This window comes from Lottia gigantea (assembly GCF_000327385.1).
Source record: "Lottia gigantea unplaced genomic scaffold LOTGIsca_168, whole genome shotgun sequence".
Lineage (NCBI taxonomy): Eukaryota > Metazoa > Mollusca > Gastropoda > Lottiidae > Lottia > Lottia gigantea.
In genome coordinates, this window is record NW_008708100.1 from 213,726 (window position 1) to 233,384 (window position 19,659).

The 19,659-nt window shown below is 30.8% G+C and overlaps 2 protein-coding genes across 2 annotated transcripts; one reads left to right on the top strand and one right to left on the bottom strand.

The window, feature by feature from the left end:
• Positions 1 to 3,454: 3,454 nt before the first annotated feature.
• LOTGIDRAFT_141817 (hypothetical protein) lies at positions 3,455 to 4,770 on the bottom strand (the record flags this gene model as incomplete). Its single annotated transcript, XM_009051459.1, has 5 exons — positions 3,455 to 3,640; positions 3,785 to 3,907; positions 4,111 to 4,229; positions 4,342 to 4,481; positions 4,661 to 4,770. Coding segments are annotated over 5 exons (678 nt in total), but the record flags the coding sequence as incomplete, so codon positions are not given.
• Positions 4,771 to 14,875: 10,105 nt separating this feature from the next.
• Positions 14,876 to 19,621, top strand: LOTGIDRAFT_226200 (hypothetical protein). The gene is made up of 7 exons (XM_009051460.1): positions 14,876 to 15,091; positions 15,683 to 15,888; positions 16,422 to 16,522; positions 17,014 to 17,132; positions 17,598 to 18,580; positions 18,745 to 18,806; positions 19,115 to 19,621. Exons 1-5 carry the CDS (start codon positions 14,945 to 14,947, stop codon positions 17,676 to 17,678), a joined length of 654 nt encoding a protein of 217 aa, XP_009049708.1. The 5' UTR covers positions 14,876 to 14,944; the 3' UTR covers positions 17,679 to 18,580; positions 18,745 to 18,806; positions 19,115 to 19,621.
• Positions 19,622 to 19,659: the final 38 nt, after the last annotated feature.

The window sequence follows — 19,659 nt, forward strand, 5'->3', positions numbered from 1 at the left end:
TCTATCTAAATTAAAGTATGTGACATATAAAAGTAAATGAAAAGACAAGTAAAATTTGACAATGAACTAATTTAGTGATACTATATACAATTATAAAATAGAAATCTATCACAGTTAATACAATAAATAGACATTTTAAATAACATCTAGAAAATAATATATAAACATATTATAATTGATAGCTCCTACAGAATTTAAAATAAAATACACTCCCTTTGAACAGTTCTATATTTTTAAGATATCAAAGAGGTTTTTTTTTAACACAGATAGCATTGTTTTGCATTATTATAATTTTAAGTTTATGGGTTTATCAATTCAAATAAAACTGAGCATTTTAAGATGTAGCTATTACCTTATTTTAGCAGCTTTTTGCAACATCATATACAGTTAAGAGTTTCTATAATTACAGAAACCGCAGACATCTGTTAGAAAATTGAAATGTTACAAATAGAAACAATAAATGGCCTCAAATACATATTCAAGGTTTACAAAAATCTTTTTCCAACTTTATAATCCATGGACTATTTCACTCCTTATTTGACATATATATCCGGTTTAACAAAAGTTTGACCTGGCATTATAATATGTACTTAGCTTTTAAAACAGTAATCTAATAATTATAAATATAAACAAAAATATAAACAAAATATCTGTATAACTAATTGAAAACATTATATTGTTTATGCCTACAGTAAAATTTATTCTAGTTCTTTCTTTGGAATTTTTATGAAATTAAAATCTGCACAAGGCCACATTTTGATGCCTTTGACAAGAAATGATATTAGAAGGTGATGACTGGAATCATTGAGATGAATGATATGGGGAATGTTTTAATGTTTCTAAAAACATACTCTCTTCTTCTAAATAATCTTTATCCTAAAATTAGACAAAATATTGGTGTGTTGTATTTAAATCATACTACACTCTTGATCAGACTAATAAAATAACCTGTATTGTTATAATACAAATATAAATGTGACCCAGCATAGCAAAATGGGTTACAGTGACTCAAAATTTCAACACCTTTTAAGGTAAGAAGCCCAACATGCCTGATCCAAAATGTAATTTGGTATATCTATATCTATGAGAAGAAACCATGAGCAATGATTAATACATCATTTTAAAGCTGAGATCATTTCCTTCAATTAAGCCAATTCCTCAGTTTTACAATTTGGTCACTCTGCTTTGCCATGTCAAATAATCATTTATGTCCACACATACCCAGATATTTCAGTAAAAATTTAACACCACATTGTTATAATGCATCTGATGTGGATTATATCAACAACAAACTGTTCATTATTCACATGAACATTAAACTTGAGATTTTGTGAAATGACTAAATTATAGAAGAATTTTACCTTTAAAGCCTGTATTTTCCACATTCTGATAGATCTGTCATGAGCTATAGAAGCTGTGATAGATTCTATAGTATTAACTGTACCATTATAAATAGGACTAGAATATTTATTACCATATACACCAGGCAGTGGGGTGGACATCATTATATTATTTGGAGAATTCATCACTGAAATAAAATGGAATTCACATTCTTCTAGTTCTTCTTTTTTTTTAAAAATGTGGACAACAGCAGTTTAAAACACTTATCAACAATTAATTTGAATTCAAATCATTTGCATATTTCAAGCAACTTCATGTAAAAACACTTTGATACTTTCTTTAAGGTAATAGCTGTTCATGCTTGATTCAGATCATGGATAATATACATCATCTTTGAGATTTAGTATGAAAGTATTCATATGATACAAACATGGTAACAATGTCACAGTCCTTCGCTCACTATCCTGTTATATTTTATTGATGAAAAGTAAATAAGTTATCGTACTTGGCTGGCCATTTGATATTGCCACTGTACCATTTACCAATCCACCATTTATTGGTGAGCGACAGTTTACACATAAACTTGAACTCCGTAATTTCTCTAATTCCTGTCTTTCTTTTGATATCTTTAGTTTCTCCTGTTTTAAATAATAAGGTGACCTAATTTTATGCAGTTATCAAAAGATGTCTATAATCTATCGTCGCTTTACAGTAACAAAATATTTTCACTATTAAAAAATGGTGCTCAATACATCAATTGAAGAGCAATATAGAAATATTAATACAACTGACCTATTTCAGCCAGTGTGTCCCTGGTTTAGATTCTGTTTCCGTATTTATATAGTATTTGACAGAGATGACTTATTGAACCTCCCAAATGTCTTTAGAACTGCAAAGTTACTATAACCTATCCTACATATAAAATATTTGACAAACTAGAAAACCAATGCATATTAATCTAACCTGAGCAATATTTGACTCCATGTTTTTCAACTTTTGTAATTCATGTTGTATATTATTTAACCTTTGATTATGTTGTGATTCTAAGTTTCTAGCTTCCATTAAAGATCTATCTCCTTCACTCTGTGTACGATTTGCCATCTAAAAAAAGTAGTGGTAAATTTATGTGACATGTGAATTGTACAAACATGACATTAAGTGCTATAATTGGATATCCAGGTTACCTCTTACTTAGTCATTGTAAACCCAGCTAGATCATCATAACCTCAATCTCTGTACTATCAGAATACTACAGAATTATGAAGAGTCTGATTTCAAAATCATACCTCTGTCATGGAATCAATCTCTGCAATTTTAGATTTTAATTGTAGAGCTCTTCTGGAGAGATTTTCTTTCTCTGTTTCTAGGTGTGCCTTCTCTCTTTCAATTCTAGCTTTTTCGTTGGCTAATCTCTCTTCCTCAAGTTGGAGTTCATGTTTACGGGCTGCTGACCTGGTTTTTTCTTCCGCTATAGTTTTGGTTAAAACTTCATATTCTGCTTTCGTCTGCAATTGATATAGAAACATTTGATCCATATACAAGGAAAAATAGAACCTCTCAATTATCAAACAAACTCATATAATTATTTTGTGTATAAAACATACATGACATGAACATCATTTACATCGTTCAATAATAAGTCTTTTTAAAGTCAAATATAAAACTTTTCTTTGTCACAATCACCAACTCATAAGCTATTAGCTGAACTCCACAACATTTAACAACTTTTCTTCCAATATCCTGTTAGATATCACACTTTCCATTAAATACATCACACTTTAAAGATGGGTTCATTTACGAAAATTAAAATGTTATTACTTTTATGAATAGAAAGTAGAGGTCTTCTAATAACTTGGAAAAATACAAGTTTGTCTCACATCCATAATTAATTTATAATTAGCTAAATTAGAAGAGAATAACCAGCAGAATTCCAATGAGTGACCGATCAAGAAAGGTAAAAAAGTATTTTTTGTTTATCCAGACTGTAAATACATGGACATTTATGATTGGTTAAAACTCTTAATCATATGCAATAAGAACATAATACTTCATTACAAACTCCAATTAATCAAATAGTTTGCTTAATTTGACACTAAAAAATAAGGAAACCCATCTATGAATAAAACCTTTTATGTAATCTAATGAAAAACCAAACCTGTGCCATTTTAATAGCTTCTTGATGTGACTGCTCTCTATGTAATTTTAAATCTACGTTCCATTTCATTCTTTCTTCAGCTAAATTACGTCTCTCTGTATTTAACTGACTTAATGATGATCTTTGTTCTTCTTGGAAGTTATCCTGTAAATACATGCTATAGCATTATATCAAGTTTAAGATATTGCAAGTAATCTCAGTACTTTTTACTTTGACTGACAACAATATGTTGACTTTGTTTGTCTTGTCAGAAAGATAATTACTAACAGCTATGTTTGATACACCTACCCTAGCTCTCTCTAATGCTGATCGTTCTCTATTTTGTTGTTCCAACCAAACTCTTTTTTCTTCTTCTAATGATCTTTGATTGGCTTCTAATCTGGCAGATTCACTTTTCATCTTCCAACGCTCCTAGAGAAAATCATATATTTTATTGCATTGCAGGATTTACTTGATACAGAACAGTAAATATCAACATGACTTACATCAAACAATATAATTTACAATACACTGGAATAAATACTACTCTTGGTTTCAAACCATTCCATACATATATATTTTTTGTATGAAACTGAGTCCTATATAGTGAAGATTAAATTTCCTTCATAAATTACCTCATCTAAGAGACGTGATTGTTCTTTCATTTGAGTTTCCATCCTTGAGATTAGATCTTCCAGTCTCTTTCTTTCTTTTTCATTATCTTCTTCCTGTCTAGTTAATCGTTCTTGTAAATCTGAAATTCACAACAAATAGATCAATTATTACCCTGAATGTTGACAATACTTTCACCCCTTAACTTGAAACATGTTGACTTTGAATGAAATTGAAACTGAAAAACCACCTACTCTGTAATTGTTGGTCTTTAGCTTTCAGGCTGATTTCTCTTTCATCCAGTCCATTACGATGTATTGATTCCACTTGTGTCTGTAATGATCCTATATCTTTAGCACTAGTTTGTATTTGTTCTACCACAGCAGTTAAACTTCTAAAATAGAAAATATTTGAAAAAAAAAAAAACTCCAAATAAAATCATATCAAATTTTTTAATGTGCAAAACATAAACTGTTTAAAAGAGGCATACAAACAGGTATTTTGAAGCTATAATCATAACATAACTGGCAGACACAGCCAAATCAACAGCTCTGAGAGATTCAAAACACTTACTTGGATGTATCATTAGCATTAGCTACAGCATTTATTTCTTGATTTTTGGCTTCCTTTAATCTCTCTATTGATTCTACATGTTCACGTTTTAACTCACTTAATGATATTCTAAAATAATTAAAAATATATTTTTATATACTTATTGCAACGGTAGGGAAACTGAATATAAGCCCTCCTTTAAAATAAAATTAAAGCTATTCAATGATTCTTAAATATTTTGAAGTGATTTTAAAATCATTTTAATCTAAAGAATACTAACAAAGATAACTTTATGTATGGAATCATTTTCAATATAACAATATAAAAGTATTTGTATACCTATTGTATATTGTCAACTTACCTGTGTTGTTCTTTTAGCATTTCCAGATCTTTAGATTTTGCTCTCTCTAGTTCTTCTAGTTTACGATAATTATCATTAGCTAACTCAGACTTTTCTTCCTCCATTTGTCGAACACGTGATAAATGTTTCTCCATTAACTGTTCTGTTTCTTCTCGTAGTCTGAAATAATATTCAAACAGAAGTTAAAATATTGAGATATTGAAACTGAAATCATTCTTGTTTGTTATTCATTGCACAATCTGAATATTTTCAGTTTTTTTCTTATCTCTATGCCCCACTGTTAACAACTATTATACTTATAAGGTACTTTATTTCTTTCAATAAGCTTTTCCAAGGATTTCATAAATCAATTTGGGAAGGTGCTTTTAGAGAACAAAAGGACAAAAATATCATGAGATAGCCTTGACATATCTCTTTGTATTGTGTTAATCTTGAAATAATAAAACTAGAAATAGGATTTTCTTTTACCTGGCTTCCTTCTTTTGATTAGATTCTTCTAGAATTTTCATTCTATTTCTAAATGATGTTTCTACAGCCTGAATTTCATCTTCATATCTTTTACGTGTACTATCTAATAATGATTCAGCATACTGTTTTTCTACTCCCAGTTTCTGAATCTATCATTTAAAAAGAATGATCAATTATATATCCTTCTTTGTGTAATAAGCTTCATTCATCCCATCTAGCTTGACTTAAAGTTATCAGAATTTCACTCTCAAATATCAATATTCAAGCTCAACAATTGAACTCAACATGTATATGTATGAACAAAACATTATAAAACATATAGAAGAATTTTCATAAGAGATAAACTTACCATAGCATGTGCTTCATGTAATGAATGAGGCAGTATTATTTGACCAGTAGAATAAGCACTTGGTACTACTGATGGCTGTGTTATAGACTACAAGAAAATTCTATGTTTTAAAGTAAATGATATAAATCTTTCCTAGTAACAGTGTCTGATAAAAAGGACCTTTAACAAGTTTGAAAAGGTTTAACAAATATAAGGTTTTACTATTTTTTTAAGATGTCAACAACATACATTTTTTTCAAATTTGAGAATGAAAATTTTGAGTTGGAGAAAAAGGTAAACTAAACTAAATTACACTATGGCCTTCCAATCTTTCATTTGAAGATCATAAAGAGCTAACCTGATGAACTGGTAGTGGACTATAATGTTGTTGTTGATATGAGGGTTGAGCTGGTGCATTATAACTACCACTAGTAGAAGGTGGAGTAATAGTATTACGTACAGCATTGGGAACACGACTAGGATATACTGTAGATTGTATAACTCTCTGGGTTTCAGGGCCAGTTTGTATCTGAGGTTGAGATTCAGGTGCGGATGGGGGTTTCTGAAGAACATACAAATGAAAGTAATTATCTAGAATAATAATCTAGAATATGTAAAAGTAATGTTATAAATATAAAAGTTATGATCTCGAGAGCTAGTTATCTAGAATATGAACAAGATCTAAAAGAAATGATATAGCACAAGTTTATGTAATAGTAATCTTAATTCCACAAGTTCGAAGAGATGATTTTTGCATAAAAATATTCAGACACCACCAAAAGCATTAAATTTAAAAGAATATAAAATTGCAGCTTTGTGTGACTTGCCTGAACTTTCTTTTTAAAATAGGGACTTTCATCTAATTGATGGAGATCAGCTAGTTGAGATAATGGAATTTTTGAACTGGATGGAAAAGGATCTTCAGACTGACTGACATGTTTAGATTCTATTGAGGGAAAAATATCATCATCATCATCATCATTATCATCAAGAAGCAGACGTCTTCTTCTCATACTTGCATCAACACTGAAAATATCATTAATTGTAGATTTTTTAGAGAAAAACACCATTAATAACCATGATTACTCTCTGAAACTAATGAGTTACTGATCCCCATTCCAAAATGACATCTGATGTTTGGAATATGATGTGAATGTCTCCGTCATCATTGCAAGAAAAAAAATAATCTTTAAAATATGTTTGTGAAATTGCCAACACATCACAATTTCTCCACTATCAACAAAAAAAAGCTATTTCCCATCAGGGTTCATCATTCAATATTGTAATTCATATATGGACAAAAGTAAAACAATTGACCTTCAAGTTTCAACAGGGTTCTTATAAGAATTCTGAAAGCTAACCTGTCATTAGATGGAGGAGCATCAAATATATCTTTTCTATCACTCACTAATTTCTGACCAGGGAATGTGGGTGATTCTGTTTTTTTACTGAAAGTAATCAAGTAATAACTAATTCTCAAAACAAGTGTAAATACTCTCTGATTATCTCATTGCATTATAAGATGGCATTGAAGATAATTGGAAAATACATTTCATTATGCTAATTTATCTGCAGCTCTTTCATATCCTGAAGTATAGTCATTGGGCTTACTTACGTTAAAATATCATCCAAATCAATTTCTTTTCCCAGACCTAAATAATCATTTTTATCTGGTAAACTCGAAATTACATTCAACTTAGGTTCCTCTTTAACTACAGGTGTTGTTTTTTCTTTAACTGGAGGAGCATCAACTTGATCTTCTCCATGATTCATGGCTTTTAACTTTTTTAACCAATCATCATTGTCTTCAAGTCGACTTAATGTTTTCTTTTCTGATCTTGTTTCTGATTGGTTAACTTCTTTATCTTCATCTGATGAATCTTTCAAGCCCAGCCAATCAAAGGAATCAGATTTTGATACAGATTTTGTATCCTTCGTCTCGGAAAGCTTTGGTGTATTCTTGACATCAATGGATGCTCTATTACCAGAAGCTAATTCCAACCAATCCATGTCATCTGCAGCCTTTGATGATTTAGCTGAATCAGGGCGCCCTCTGGATGGAGGTTTATCATCTGTTCCAAATATATCATCATCTTGAAACCTAAATGACAATCATCCTTGAAAAGGATATTCCTATAGATGGAATTACGAAAAATTCATCAAAAAATTTCCAAATTAACATTTCAATATAATATTAATATAGATATAAATTATCATGGTTTTTAATTGAACTGTATTTACCAGATATGTCTGATTTAATGTCAAAAATGTGCATCAGGCTATAATTCATTGTGATATACAGTATAAAACCATGGTATGGTCTCAATATTGAAAAAGGTCTATTAATAGTATTATACTATAATCAATATTATAATATATACATACCGGACAGATCTACGAGATGTTGGTCGTGAACCACCACTAACAGATGATGGCTTATATTCTCCAAATAATAAATCTTCATCAGAATCTTCATCTACAAGTACATTGTCACTTTCTATTTATAATTCATCTTTATAAGAAGGATCAATCAACCACTGAGCCATGATAAAGTTGTCAAACTCATTGCAGGTGAGAGGAAATTAGATAAAAATTGTTCTAGAAGCAATGGTATATAAAAAGTTGGGTGATTAAATCATTTTAAGCTACAGAATCTGCTCAAGTTACTTAATAAAAGTTACACTACAAATCATACCTTTCTGGGAAAATTTCTTTGTATCTAAAATAAATTCTTTACGTTCTGCTTTTTGTAAATGTTTATTGACACTATCTTTACCCAATAAACTATCTAAAGCAGACCTAGCAGGTTTGGAGGCATCCTCATCTTTTACTGCTGCCTTGACCGGTGTCCTTGGTTTTTCATCAATACCTAACCCATCTAACATTGAATCATCATCACTGAATAACCTTTCTTCTCTCTTTTTAGGAACTAAAAACAATAAATACCTAAATCCAGCAAAGTAGTAATTTAAATTAATTACATATTATTTAAATAGTTTTTCTTCAAGAAATTTGAGGGAAAATAAGAAAATCCCTTTGGATGTACTTTAACTGATAATGGTTGCAAAATGGTTGAGAAAAAATATTGGCAATACTTTTGTTACCTGGTTTAGCAATGACGTTTTCTGGTTTAGTCTCAGGTGTAACTGTTTCCGCTCCACTACGGGTAGGTGGTCGATCGTATAGACTAGGTGTAGTATCTTCTTGAACTTTGGTTTCGGTTGAAACAGGAGATGCTATTTTGGTTTCAGATGAAGAAAAGATATCATCAGAAGAAGATCGCTTATCTAAAGTTTTCTTGAAGGATGGTTTTATCTTTGTTTCCATGACAGAATCTTCTTCGTCTGATAATAATCCTGCCAGTGGATCATCTTCATTAAATTCTAAAATTAAAGTTTAAAAGACAACAATCACAAATTTCATATATATGTAATATTTTTTGTCATATGACTGCAGACAGTTTAAAATCCATTCATTTAGAGATTGGTTTGTATCAAAAGAGTATTTTGAATATAGAGGAACAAATTTAATAACACAATTTTTCCAATGGTTATTAGGACTTTGATAGTTCTATTTAAAGTTCTTCCATTGCTGTGTGTAAGCTTAGGTAAAAGTTTTAATTTTCCTACAAATATATTCATTATACATAATGATGCAATGATCTGCACCTACCTCCATAATCTATTTTGGGTTTAGCTCTAGGTACAGTTTGAGGTCTCTCAGAGTCTGTTTTAAAAGATTGTCCTGGTTTTAAGTCTTCACTTTCTTTTCCAAGGTCTGAAATATACCGTAGTAAAAACAAGACATTACACTATGTGCAATATAATACAGATATTTCAGCACATGTCATCAACCAAACAAAAGATAGCTTGCGTTGCTAGGTAACATACGCCCACTGGCAGCTGTCAGAAATAATAAAACAGTCTTTAGTGACTAAAGTACGAATTTTCTCATATTGAAGAAATTATTTATGCTGAATAATTCCACAAAATAATAACCCAAATACAACAAAGAATTAAATCACACAGCTCTAATCAAGGGCAAAAAACAACTTTTGACGCGTGTTTACGAAGTCAAGGGCAATAACTCAAAAAATGTTCATCAAAAATATCTCTTGTTAGAACTTGTCCGAGATCTTATCAATTCCAATGATTAAACCAAGTTTCATCAGAATCGGTTGAGAAGTGTAGCTTCAATCCTGCTCACGAACTATTTTTAACAAATTTCGACGCGTTTTAACAAAGTCAAGGGCAATAACTCAAAAAATGTTCATCGAAAATGCGTCAAGTTAGAACTTGTCCGAGATCTTATCAATTCCATTGATCACACCAAGTTTCATCAGAATCGGTTGAAAACTGTAGCTTCAATCCTGCTCACGAACTATTTTTAACAAATTTCGACGCGTTTTAACAAAGTCAAGGGCAATAACTCAAAAAACCGTTCATCGAAAATGCATCAAATTAGAACTTGTCCGAGATCTTATCAATTCCAATGATCACACAAAGTTTCATCAGAATCGGTTGAAAACTGTAGCTTCAATCCTGCTCACGAACTATTTCTAACAAATTTTGACGTGTTTTAACAAAGTCAAGGGCAATAACTCAAAAACAGTTCATCGAAAATGCGTCAAGATAGAACTTGTCAAATATCTAATGAATTCCAATGATCACACCAAGTTTCACCAGAATCGGATGAAAACTGTAGCTTCAATCCTGCTCACGAACAATTTTTAACAAATTTCAAGGCGTTCTAAGTCAAGGGCAGTATCTCAAAAACCGTTCATCGAAAATATGTCAAATTCGATCTTGACCGAGATCTTATCAATCTAAAACATCACACCAAGTTTTATGAAAATCAGATAAAAACTGTAGTGTCTTTAGAGACTAGAAATGTTGACGGACGGACGGACGGACGGACGGACAGAGACGGACAGACGACAATATACGCCCACATATTCATGTGGGCGTATAAAAATACATATTTGATTGATGAACTTTAAACGCAGTAAACATCAAATCGAATTGATGCAAATAAAAGATACCAGTGTTCACAATGAAGATAAATAATAAGGCCTTATACATATTCATCAATGCATACAATTTTCCATAAAGTCAAAACGAAAATTAATGCTGCAGACATGAAATGAGCCCAGGAGTGTTCTGTATCAGTCAAGGACAGGGAATATTTTGATATAGATTAAGTACCAACCTGTCATTTTGCCTGGAGCTGTTCCTGGTTTATAATCAGATGATGGTGGAGAAGGAGATGAAGGTTTAGGTGGAGGTCTTTTAACACTTCCTCTAGGACTAACTTCACCACGTGTTGGTGATCCAGGAGCACGTCGTGGTGAACTTTGTTTACCAGAGCGAGGTGTGCCACTCCGTGAGCGTGGTGTGTTACTAGACCTCCGTGGCGTTGTAGGTTTACCACTCCGACTTTTCACACTGTTGCGTTTGGATGGTCCAGGTCCTCCAAATAAATCAGCATCCATGTCATCTAAATCCTTGAAAAAAAGAAACAAGCAAATATATTGAAAATGATATATGTGATAGCTGAGATTTAAATCAATAGTTCCTTCAAGTCAGTATTAAAATCTGAATCTGTTATTTGTGACATATCATGATGGATTTCGTAGGTTGTGCAACTCATTTAAGCATTAATAGTTGGAGAGGGGTAATATACCTCTTCCCCAATCCTTTTCATGATGTATTCTTGGATATATATTTGAATAAAATGTTGTTCACAAAAACAAATTTCAATATAAAGTTTTATTTTTTTCGTGTATGGAGATTTAAGGAGCAACATAAAAATCAAAGAAATAAAAGAAATCTTACAGCAATAGATTTGGCAACTTGATCAACATCAGCCTCCGATATATCTGACTCAGGATCTCCTCCAGCCGATGCTGCCAAGTTACTATAAAAATCATCATCTTTTAGCCTACAATTTAGAAAAATATAAAACATTTAATCAATATCACTTTTGACAAGATATCTATCACTTTCTTTATCTAATATCAAAAGTTTCAGAATAATGAAAAAAAAATAAACAAAAATGAACATACCCTTTCTTTCCTTTACTTGTATTCTAAAAAAAGAATTAGCAATCAATGGTTTGACTATTTATAACTACATAGCAGCAATAAGCATTAGTTTATTCTGATAGAAATGTCAATCAACATTACATGTAACATCTAGTCAATATTTTTTTATACAGTCAGAATGCCGAGTGTGAACAAGTATCCATACACAAATAATGATATTCCTTTCATATGCCTAGCATGAAGTATCATGATTGTTTCACCAATTTATCATAAAAATACTTCAAATTGTATTTTAAACGAAAATGAAAAGTGGTAAAAAAACAAAGTGTAACTTACTGATGACCGTGCTGGTTTTGTCTGGGTATCTGAAGAAAAAAATTATCATTTCTCTTAGTAGAATTTAGTTCTACATGGTTTATTAAATCATAAAGTGTACAATAGATTTGTTTGATATATTTCATTGAAAATATATTCTTAAAATAGGAACAAATTGAAAAACAATCATAAAAAAGATTAGATACCTTCAGATAGTAGATCTCCTAAAATATCATCCAGTGAATTTTGTCCTGTAAGAAAAAGCATTAGACTGATGTTTATTGAGCATGTACTGAATAATCATTACCAGTAAAAAGACATAATATAAAGAATTAAAGAGTCAGCTTTGCTATCCGTTAAGACCAAATGTACCTTAGTCTCAGAATCAGGAATTTCAAGCAAAGCCAATCAGTAATAGTGTTCAGAGCTCACTGTCGGAATTTCCATTGAAATCCATGTGAATCCAGAATTATCTGTGTTGGAAATTAATATGACTCTGCCATAAGCTTATATATAGAAATATTGTGTCCAAACCATACCCCCATTCGTCATAATAACAAATAAGACCATGTCAAAACCTGTATTCATGATACGATGATATAGAAAAGACATAAGCTTATAGAAATAAAAAGTGAAACTCCCATTTTGAAGCAACTAAATCGTGAATCTGTCCCTTTAATAACTTTAGATGGAATTTGTGTTACTTGTGGTAAGAATAAGATGTATGTAATATAATATTTAAGCTATTTTGGCTTAAGAAAAGGAATACCAAGTTGCAACACCCAGTAGCAATTTGTCATCAGGTGTTCAATAAATGAGTGGTTAACTTGCTAGTCACAAGTAAATGACAAGAGCTAGACATAAATTTTTTTTTTTTACAGATTTCATTGTTCTGAGTAGAAAGGATGAACATCTATAGTTGAAATAAGCTACTTACTTCTTTTGCCTTTTCCCTGAAATGAAACAATTAAATAAATGTATTAGAGCTTTCTGCCTCAAAATAAGGTTAGCAACCAGCAAACATTTTATTTTATAGTAATGGTAATATGACTCTGATTTATTCTATTACTAGTTCTGAAGATTTAAATTCAGATGATGGAAGCATGGTTTAGAGTACTTAGGCTTGCTATTTATTGTAGCATGATAATTAAAATTGTTTAGAAATAGTTTTTTATGAGAAAAAATAAAAAACAAGAACAGATGCAAGTATTTGCCATCTCTTGTTCTGTGAAGGTTTCTTGATGCCCTGGACCCTTTTCCTGTTAGTAAACACAAATTAGACCGAAAAATTTCAATATGATTGCAGTACAAGTAGTTGTAATTTACAGTCTTGTAACCTAATTTCGCACGAACCTATTTTCGTGCATCTCCGGAAATGATAAATAATTTAATGTGAGACCTTGCGTGACCTCCACATTTGCATGTTATGATAAGCATGGGTTACCTCTACAATGTCAACCTGCAGAATTTTTACTATCAGTTCAAGGCAATGTCAAATTTATTATTCATTTCTAACATACAAAATGGCGAATTTCATTTATTACCAAAGGTCACAATTTTTTATCAGCCAAATTTCCTTATAATGCCTAGCTGTACTCAGAATTCCAAGTGTCGTCTGCTAGAATATATTCCATTGAACAAAGTGATGTGACAAACTGGCAGATTCCATATCAGCAGAAAAGCAATGTAGGCCATATTCTTATGTTGTTTCAATGAATTTTAACAATAAATTACTTTTACATTTTACTTTATTTTGACTGTCACTATTTTTTTTCAAATTATTGTTCTTTGAAGGAATTGTCATTATTTTTTTTAAAGAATAGATTTTAAAGATAAATACTAAAAATTATTATTATACCACTGGGTATCCATCAACGTGTGTTTCTCCAGATGGAAACATTTGACACAAAAATAGGTGAAGCATTTTGGAGCCATTTTTGAGTTTGTTACTCATGACACATGGGTCAAAGTGGGGGATTCACAAAGAAAATCAAAACAATCAAATTTTAATTTTTTTATAGAATAAGAATATCTGAGGAAATATATTTCCGTTCTTAATTTTTGACAAAATTCAGTGTTGAATCCTTATATCCACAAATATGGGTTACATAACTGTAATGTAGTAAGCATTCCCTAGTATACAGTGGTGTAACCTATTTTCGTGGATATAAAGATTCAACACCGAATTTCATCAAAGTTAAAAAAATGAATTTTTTTTTTATGTCTTAGATGTTTCCTCAGATATTCTACAAAATAATTAAAATTGGTTTGTTTCGATTTTCTTTATGAATCCTTCACTTTAACCCATATTTCATGAGCAACCAACTCTGCAACGGCGGCAGAATGCGTCACCTATTTTCCTGTACAATGTTTGATCTATAAATAAGTCTAATCATGCTTGAGTGAACATGATCACAAACAAGAATCAACCTGTTGATGACGACTGCTGTTGAGGTTGAGATCCAGAAAATATTTGTAAATGTAATTAAATTGATTTGCAAATGATATAAATGTTGAAAATGACAAAAACTTGAAAAGTCATAATACCCCATCCATCCTGTTTTAGTTGAATACAAAGTATGCTTAAAATATGTGTTGATTCGTTCTTTTTCCAAAGAAATAGACTAAAATTATTTTCGTATGGACGCCGCCATTTTCAAACTTTTAGAGATTCTCGTAACGGTGTGCGAGAAATGACGAGATGTAAACATTGTTGCCAGGTTACAGATTGTCACATACGTCGGTCGTGTTTCTATAATTTGCTGTGCATTTTCTTTTATTTCTGTTAAAATGTCAACGACAAGTGATGAAACAATAACCATGGAAGTTCCACACATTTATGTTGAACAGACGCTTGCGTTAATTAAGCCAGATTGTATCCACAACTCAGAAGAAATCGAAGATATAATTTTGAGATCAGGATTCGCTATTATCAAGGTAGGAAAAAATATATTTCATTTAAAATTTAAGCTATAAATTGATATTTTTTAATTAAGTCCCTGGCTTGATATGGCCTGACACAGACAGACTGCTATATTGTATCAAGTGTAATTACACAATATTTATCTGTATGATAACTCTATTTAAGATAAAGATCTCTATTAATAACTAACTCAGTGGTTTGTGGATTGAGAACCAAACCAAGAATTATTGATAAAATTATAAATTGTTAATTAGTCTCTATTGGAAAGGGAGTGAAACAGCAACAGTGCCGGCCTATAACTAATAGGCCTGTATAATAGGCCTGGCAGTATTGCATATGATGGGCATAGTTGCGCTGATCATGTATGTCTTTCCAAGATCAATAAGCATATTCCTTCCAATAAAATGGAATTTGTAACCTCTCTTAACAGAGCAAATATAAATTATAAGCCCATATGAGTGGTGATAATAGGCCTATCTATTTATAGACTAATATCTTTTATGAAACTTTGCTTAATTCATCTAGAATCTTTCCACCTGTTTATTTTAATAGATGAATGTCTATTGTTGCCGAATATATTTGAATAGGATTAGTTTTATTTACAGAAACGAAGAGTTCATTTAACACCAGAACAAGCTAGTGATTTTTATGCAGAACATTATGGAAAATTATTCTTCCCAAGTCTAGTTGCATACATGAGTTCTGGACCAATTATTGCTATGGCATTAAGTCGAGATAGAGCTATATCATATTGGCGGGAGCTTATTGGGCCAACAAATACATATAAAGCTAGAAATACACATCCTGATAGGTGAGTAATTTTCGTAATATTTTATTTCCACATATAGAGAAAGTAAAGGTGTTCTAATGACTTGAAAAAATACCAGTTTGTCTCACAATTCCATAATAAATTCATAAGTAGTTAAATTAGAAGAGAATTACCAAGAAAGGTCAAAAAGTCTTTTTTTTTGTTCATCCAGACTGTACATACATGGACATTTATGATTGGTTGAAACTCTTAATTATATGCAATTAGAACATAATGATATGCTTAAGAATACATAATAATTCATTAGAAACACCAATTAATCAAATAGTTTGCTTTATTTGACACTGAAAAATAAGGAAAACCATCTTTTAAGTTGTGAAAAGACTAGGTGAGGGTTTTGTGATGCAGTAGAAATTAGAACAGAAGAGAAGTGAATTGTGTCCAGAACTGTATTTTCTTTATTGGCTTAAAGTTTCTACTGTATCGATAATCCAACCTATACCAAACACTGCATGGGGCTGTTCAAGCTAATTATAAGGTCAATGAATGATGTTTATTGTTATTTATTTTTCAAGTTTACGAGCAATATATGGTACAGATGACCAGAGAAATGCCTTACATGGTTCAGATAGTTTCTCTAGTTCCCAACGTGAAATAAGATTCTTCTTCCCAGACAGTAAGTCATGAGTTATTATAACATTAGACTTGTGTAGATGTCAAGTGCAGTATAATGCAATTTATACCAATTAAAAAAGAAATCAAGAGGAATTAGTATGTATTATCAAGAGCTTAATCCACCTATATTGCATTATCAAGAGTAATTATAAGTCTAAAGCATCTAAAATTTAGCCGGTAATCCATTGAAACTTTCTCTATTAACGCAAGTGAACCAGCTGAAAAAATTTCTGACTATATGAGCCTACTTTTATCTACAAGCCAAAAATATATTCTTTAGAAAAACAAAAAATTTTATCCTCCAGGTATGAGTGCCAATTATTGAACTACTTCGGACAGGGGGAATGGGTTTAATTGTTCTTTATTAACTAGAATATTTTCTTGGATCAAGGGAAACTAATTGCCTCGGTAGAGAATGTCTAAAATAATTTATTGTTTTAGTTCATTCACTTCATTATTGTATGTCTTTAATGACTGATGATTATATTCCAGGTATTGTTGAACCTGTAGCAGTAGGACAAGCAGCTAAAGATTATCTCTCTAAAGTGGTTAATCCCACATTACTAAAAGGATTAACATCACTATGTAAACAAAAACCACAAGATCCACTTGTAAGTTTTTTTTTTTTCGTGTTAACCCAATACACTAGATCATCAAAGATTTAAAGCATAGCTAACTGTCCCACCTTCAATGACTATCCAAATCAATCAGCTTCACTGTCATATATAGTGTCTACATAAAGATGTAATATGATGGTCTGGAATGTACTAAAGTTATTTCAACCTTTGGTTAAATGATCTATCCCCTAATATAACTCATAAAGTTGTAGTGACATTTTAGCTTACACAAATTTTCACAAGGTTTGTGGCTAAAGTAATATTGATTTATTAACCCAAATTCAGAATTACTGTATCAAGATCATAGTGAGAAAGTTTTTTTTTTTTAATTTACTAGCGTCTTCTCGATAATTGAGATAGAGATTACCTCAGATTACACATTAAATATTTTATCATTTCAAGAACATCAATGGTTTATGATTTGAGAAAAATATCATTAATACTGATGAAATTTTTCAGGTTTGGTTAGCAGATTGGTTAATAGAAAACAACCCAAATAAACCCAGAGTTATAAATCAGGTTGTCCAGGAACCAAATTAAATTCGAATTGACTTTCAATTTTAACTGTATAAAGATCATATTTTATTGTACAAAGAATTCATATTTATAGTAAAAATTTGGACTTAAATGTCTTCTTGTTTGTTTTTTATACACATCTAAATTATTATGGAAACTTGAACTGTTCCACAACAGATCTAGGACACCAATGTTGCCCTGTAGTGTCACAAAGATTTTATCTTTTATCCAGATAATTTAAAAACTATTTGACCATTGTTTTTGAAAGAATTATGCAAGTGTTTAAAATATCACAGTACAATTTATTACATATTACAATAAATATAACATTAATATTGAAACACATATCATTTTACTTTCATTACAATGTACAATGACTTCTGATCTGACCCTAGACTTTCAATTCCCAAATTAAACATTTTTCTCCCCAATATGACCATTACTCTACACATACTGTATAACATATTTACACATATTGCACTCTTCTAAATATCAATGATCCCGAGCATTTAAAACCATGATTTGATAAGTTAATATCGACCCAATATATGAAATTAGAGCAAAAATGTTATAAATTATATTTTCGGATAAGTAGTCCAATTATAATTGAAATTTTTTTAGAAACATAACAATAATAAATACATCCTGGTATCAGAACTGTTGAAAGATTCTAACATTATATAAAGATTCTAAAATTAACCTTCTATCAATGTTTTTCTTGTGTTCTGGAATCGGGTGATACTTAAAACTATTCCAACATTCAAATTATTCCATTCACTTCCCCAATCTTGTCAATAAATAATACCTGTATATAACACTGTTTCTCAAATCAGGTATGTCGTTTTACAGTAAAGTATATAGCTACTATTATTATTATAATGATAAATAAAAATATTCCTAATAATAACACCCTATTCTGGATAATTCTGAAATACACAAAAAAAATAATTGTTGTTACATCCAAATACACCCTTTTAAGAATACAGGATGTAAGAGGTACACCTTTTTCAAACACTCAACTTTCAAAAAACACTCCATTTGTTCAACATGAAATTTCAAGAAATGTGGAATACAAAAAAAAATTAAATACCTTTTCATCATTCCTGATAATACCCTGGAACTTTTTCCCAAATTAGCATTCATGTCTTCTAACTGTAAATGATATGAAATAAGAGTTTCTTAAGGTGTGGGCATGTACTTGTTGGTGAAACAATAAACTTGATTTCAAGGGATTAATTCAAACTTGATTATCATTTCCTATTACAAATTTTATTCAAAATCAGATGAAAACAATATTTACAGCATTTACAAGGGAGTAGAAATTGACCAACCAAAAGACATGGATGTCTACAATATACGTCAATAGTGTCTTAAAATTCAAGTTTCCATTGTTTGATATTTTGATTCTGTGTTCCAAGATTATTTCCAGCTGAAGTTGTAGTACAACAAGCATATTTTACCCTTTGCCTTGATCTTGTGATTGTTTGTCTTTGGCTGTTTAAATTTTCTAAAATATCTCCACCCATTTGTTCTACAATATAATATTACAAGTAATTAATCTTTCAATGGTATATTAGAATCACAAGATAGAAATAAATTGTGAAATAGCCTGCCTCTAAAATAAATTATTATTTCCTACCTCAAAAATAAACTAGATCCACAGACTTCGCGTGGTTCTGAAGCAGTGCGTAACAGTTTCGATTTTACGCTTAAAACTGTGCCGCAAAGTATCGTAACAGTAACATAATTTCCTATCATAATTAACTGGATATAGATCGCCCAAACGCAAAGCATATTCGACAGATCCCTTCAACTCACATTGCATTCAACAACAGTTGAAGGGAGCAAACTACCTTTATCGTTTAGACCACTAAAAAACATAAAACAGGAAAACCGACTTTTTCAAGGAAAAATTTATCAATTTTTAATGGCGATAAAATCGGAAGTAAACACCGTACAATAAACGTTAATATACCATTGGAAAGATCTCATCGAGAACTATCAA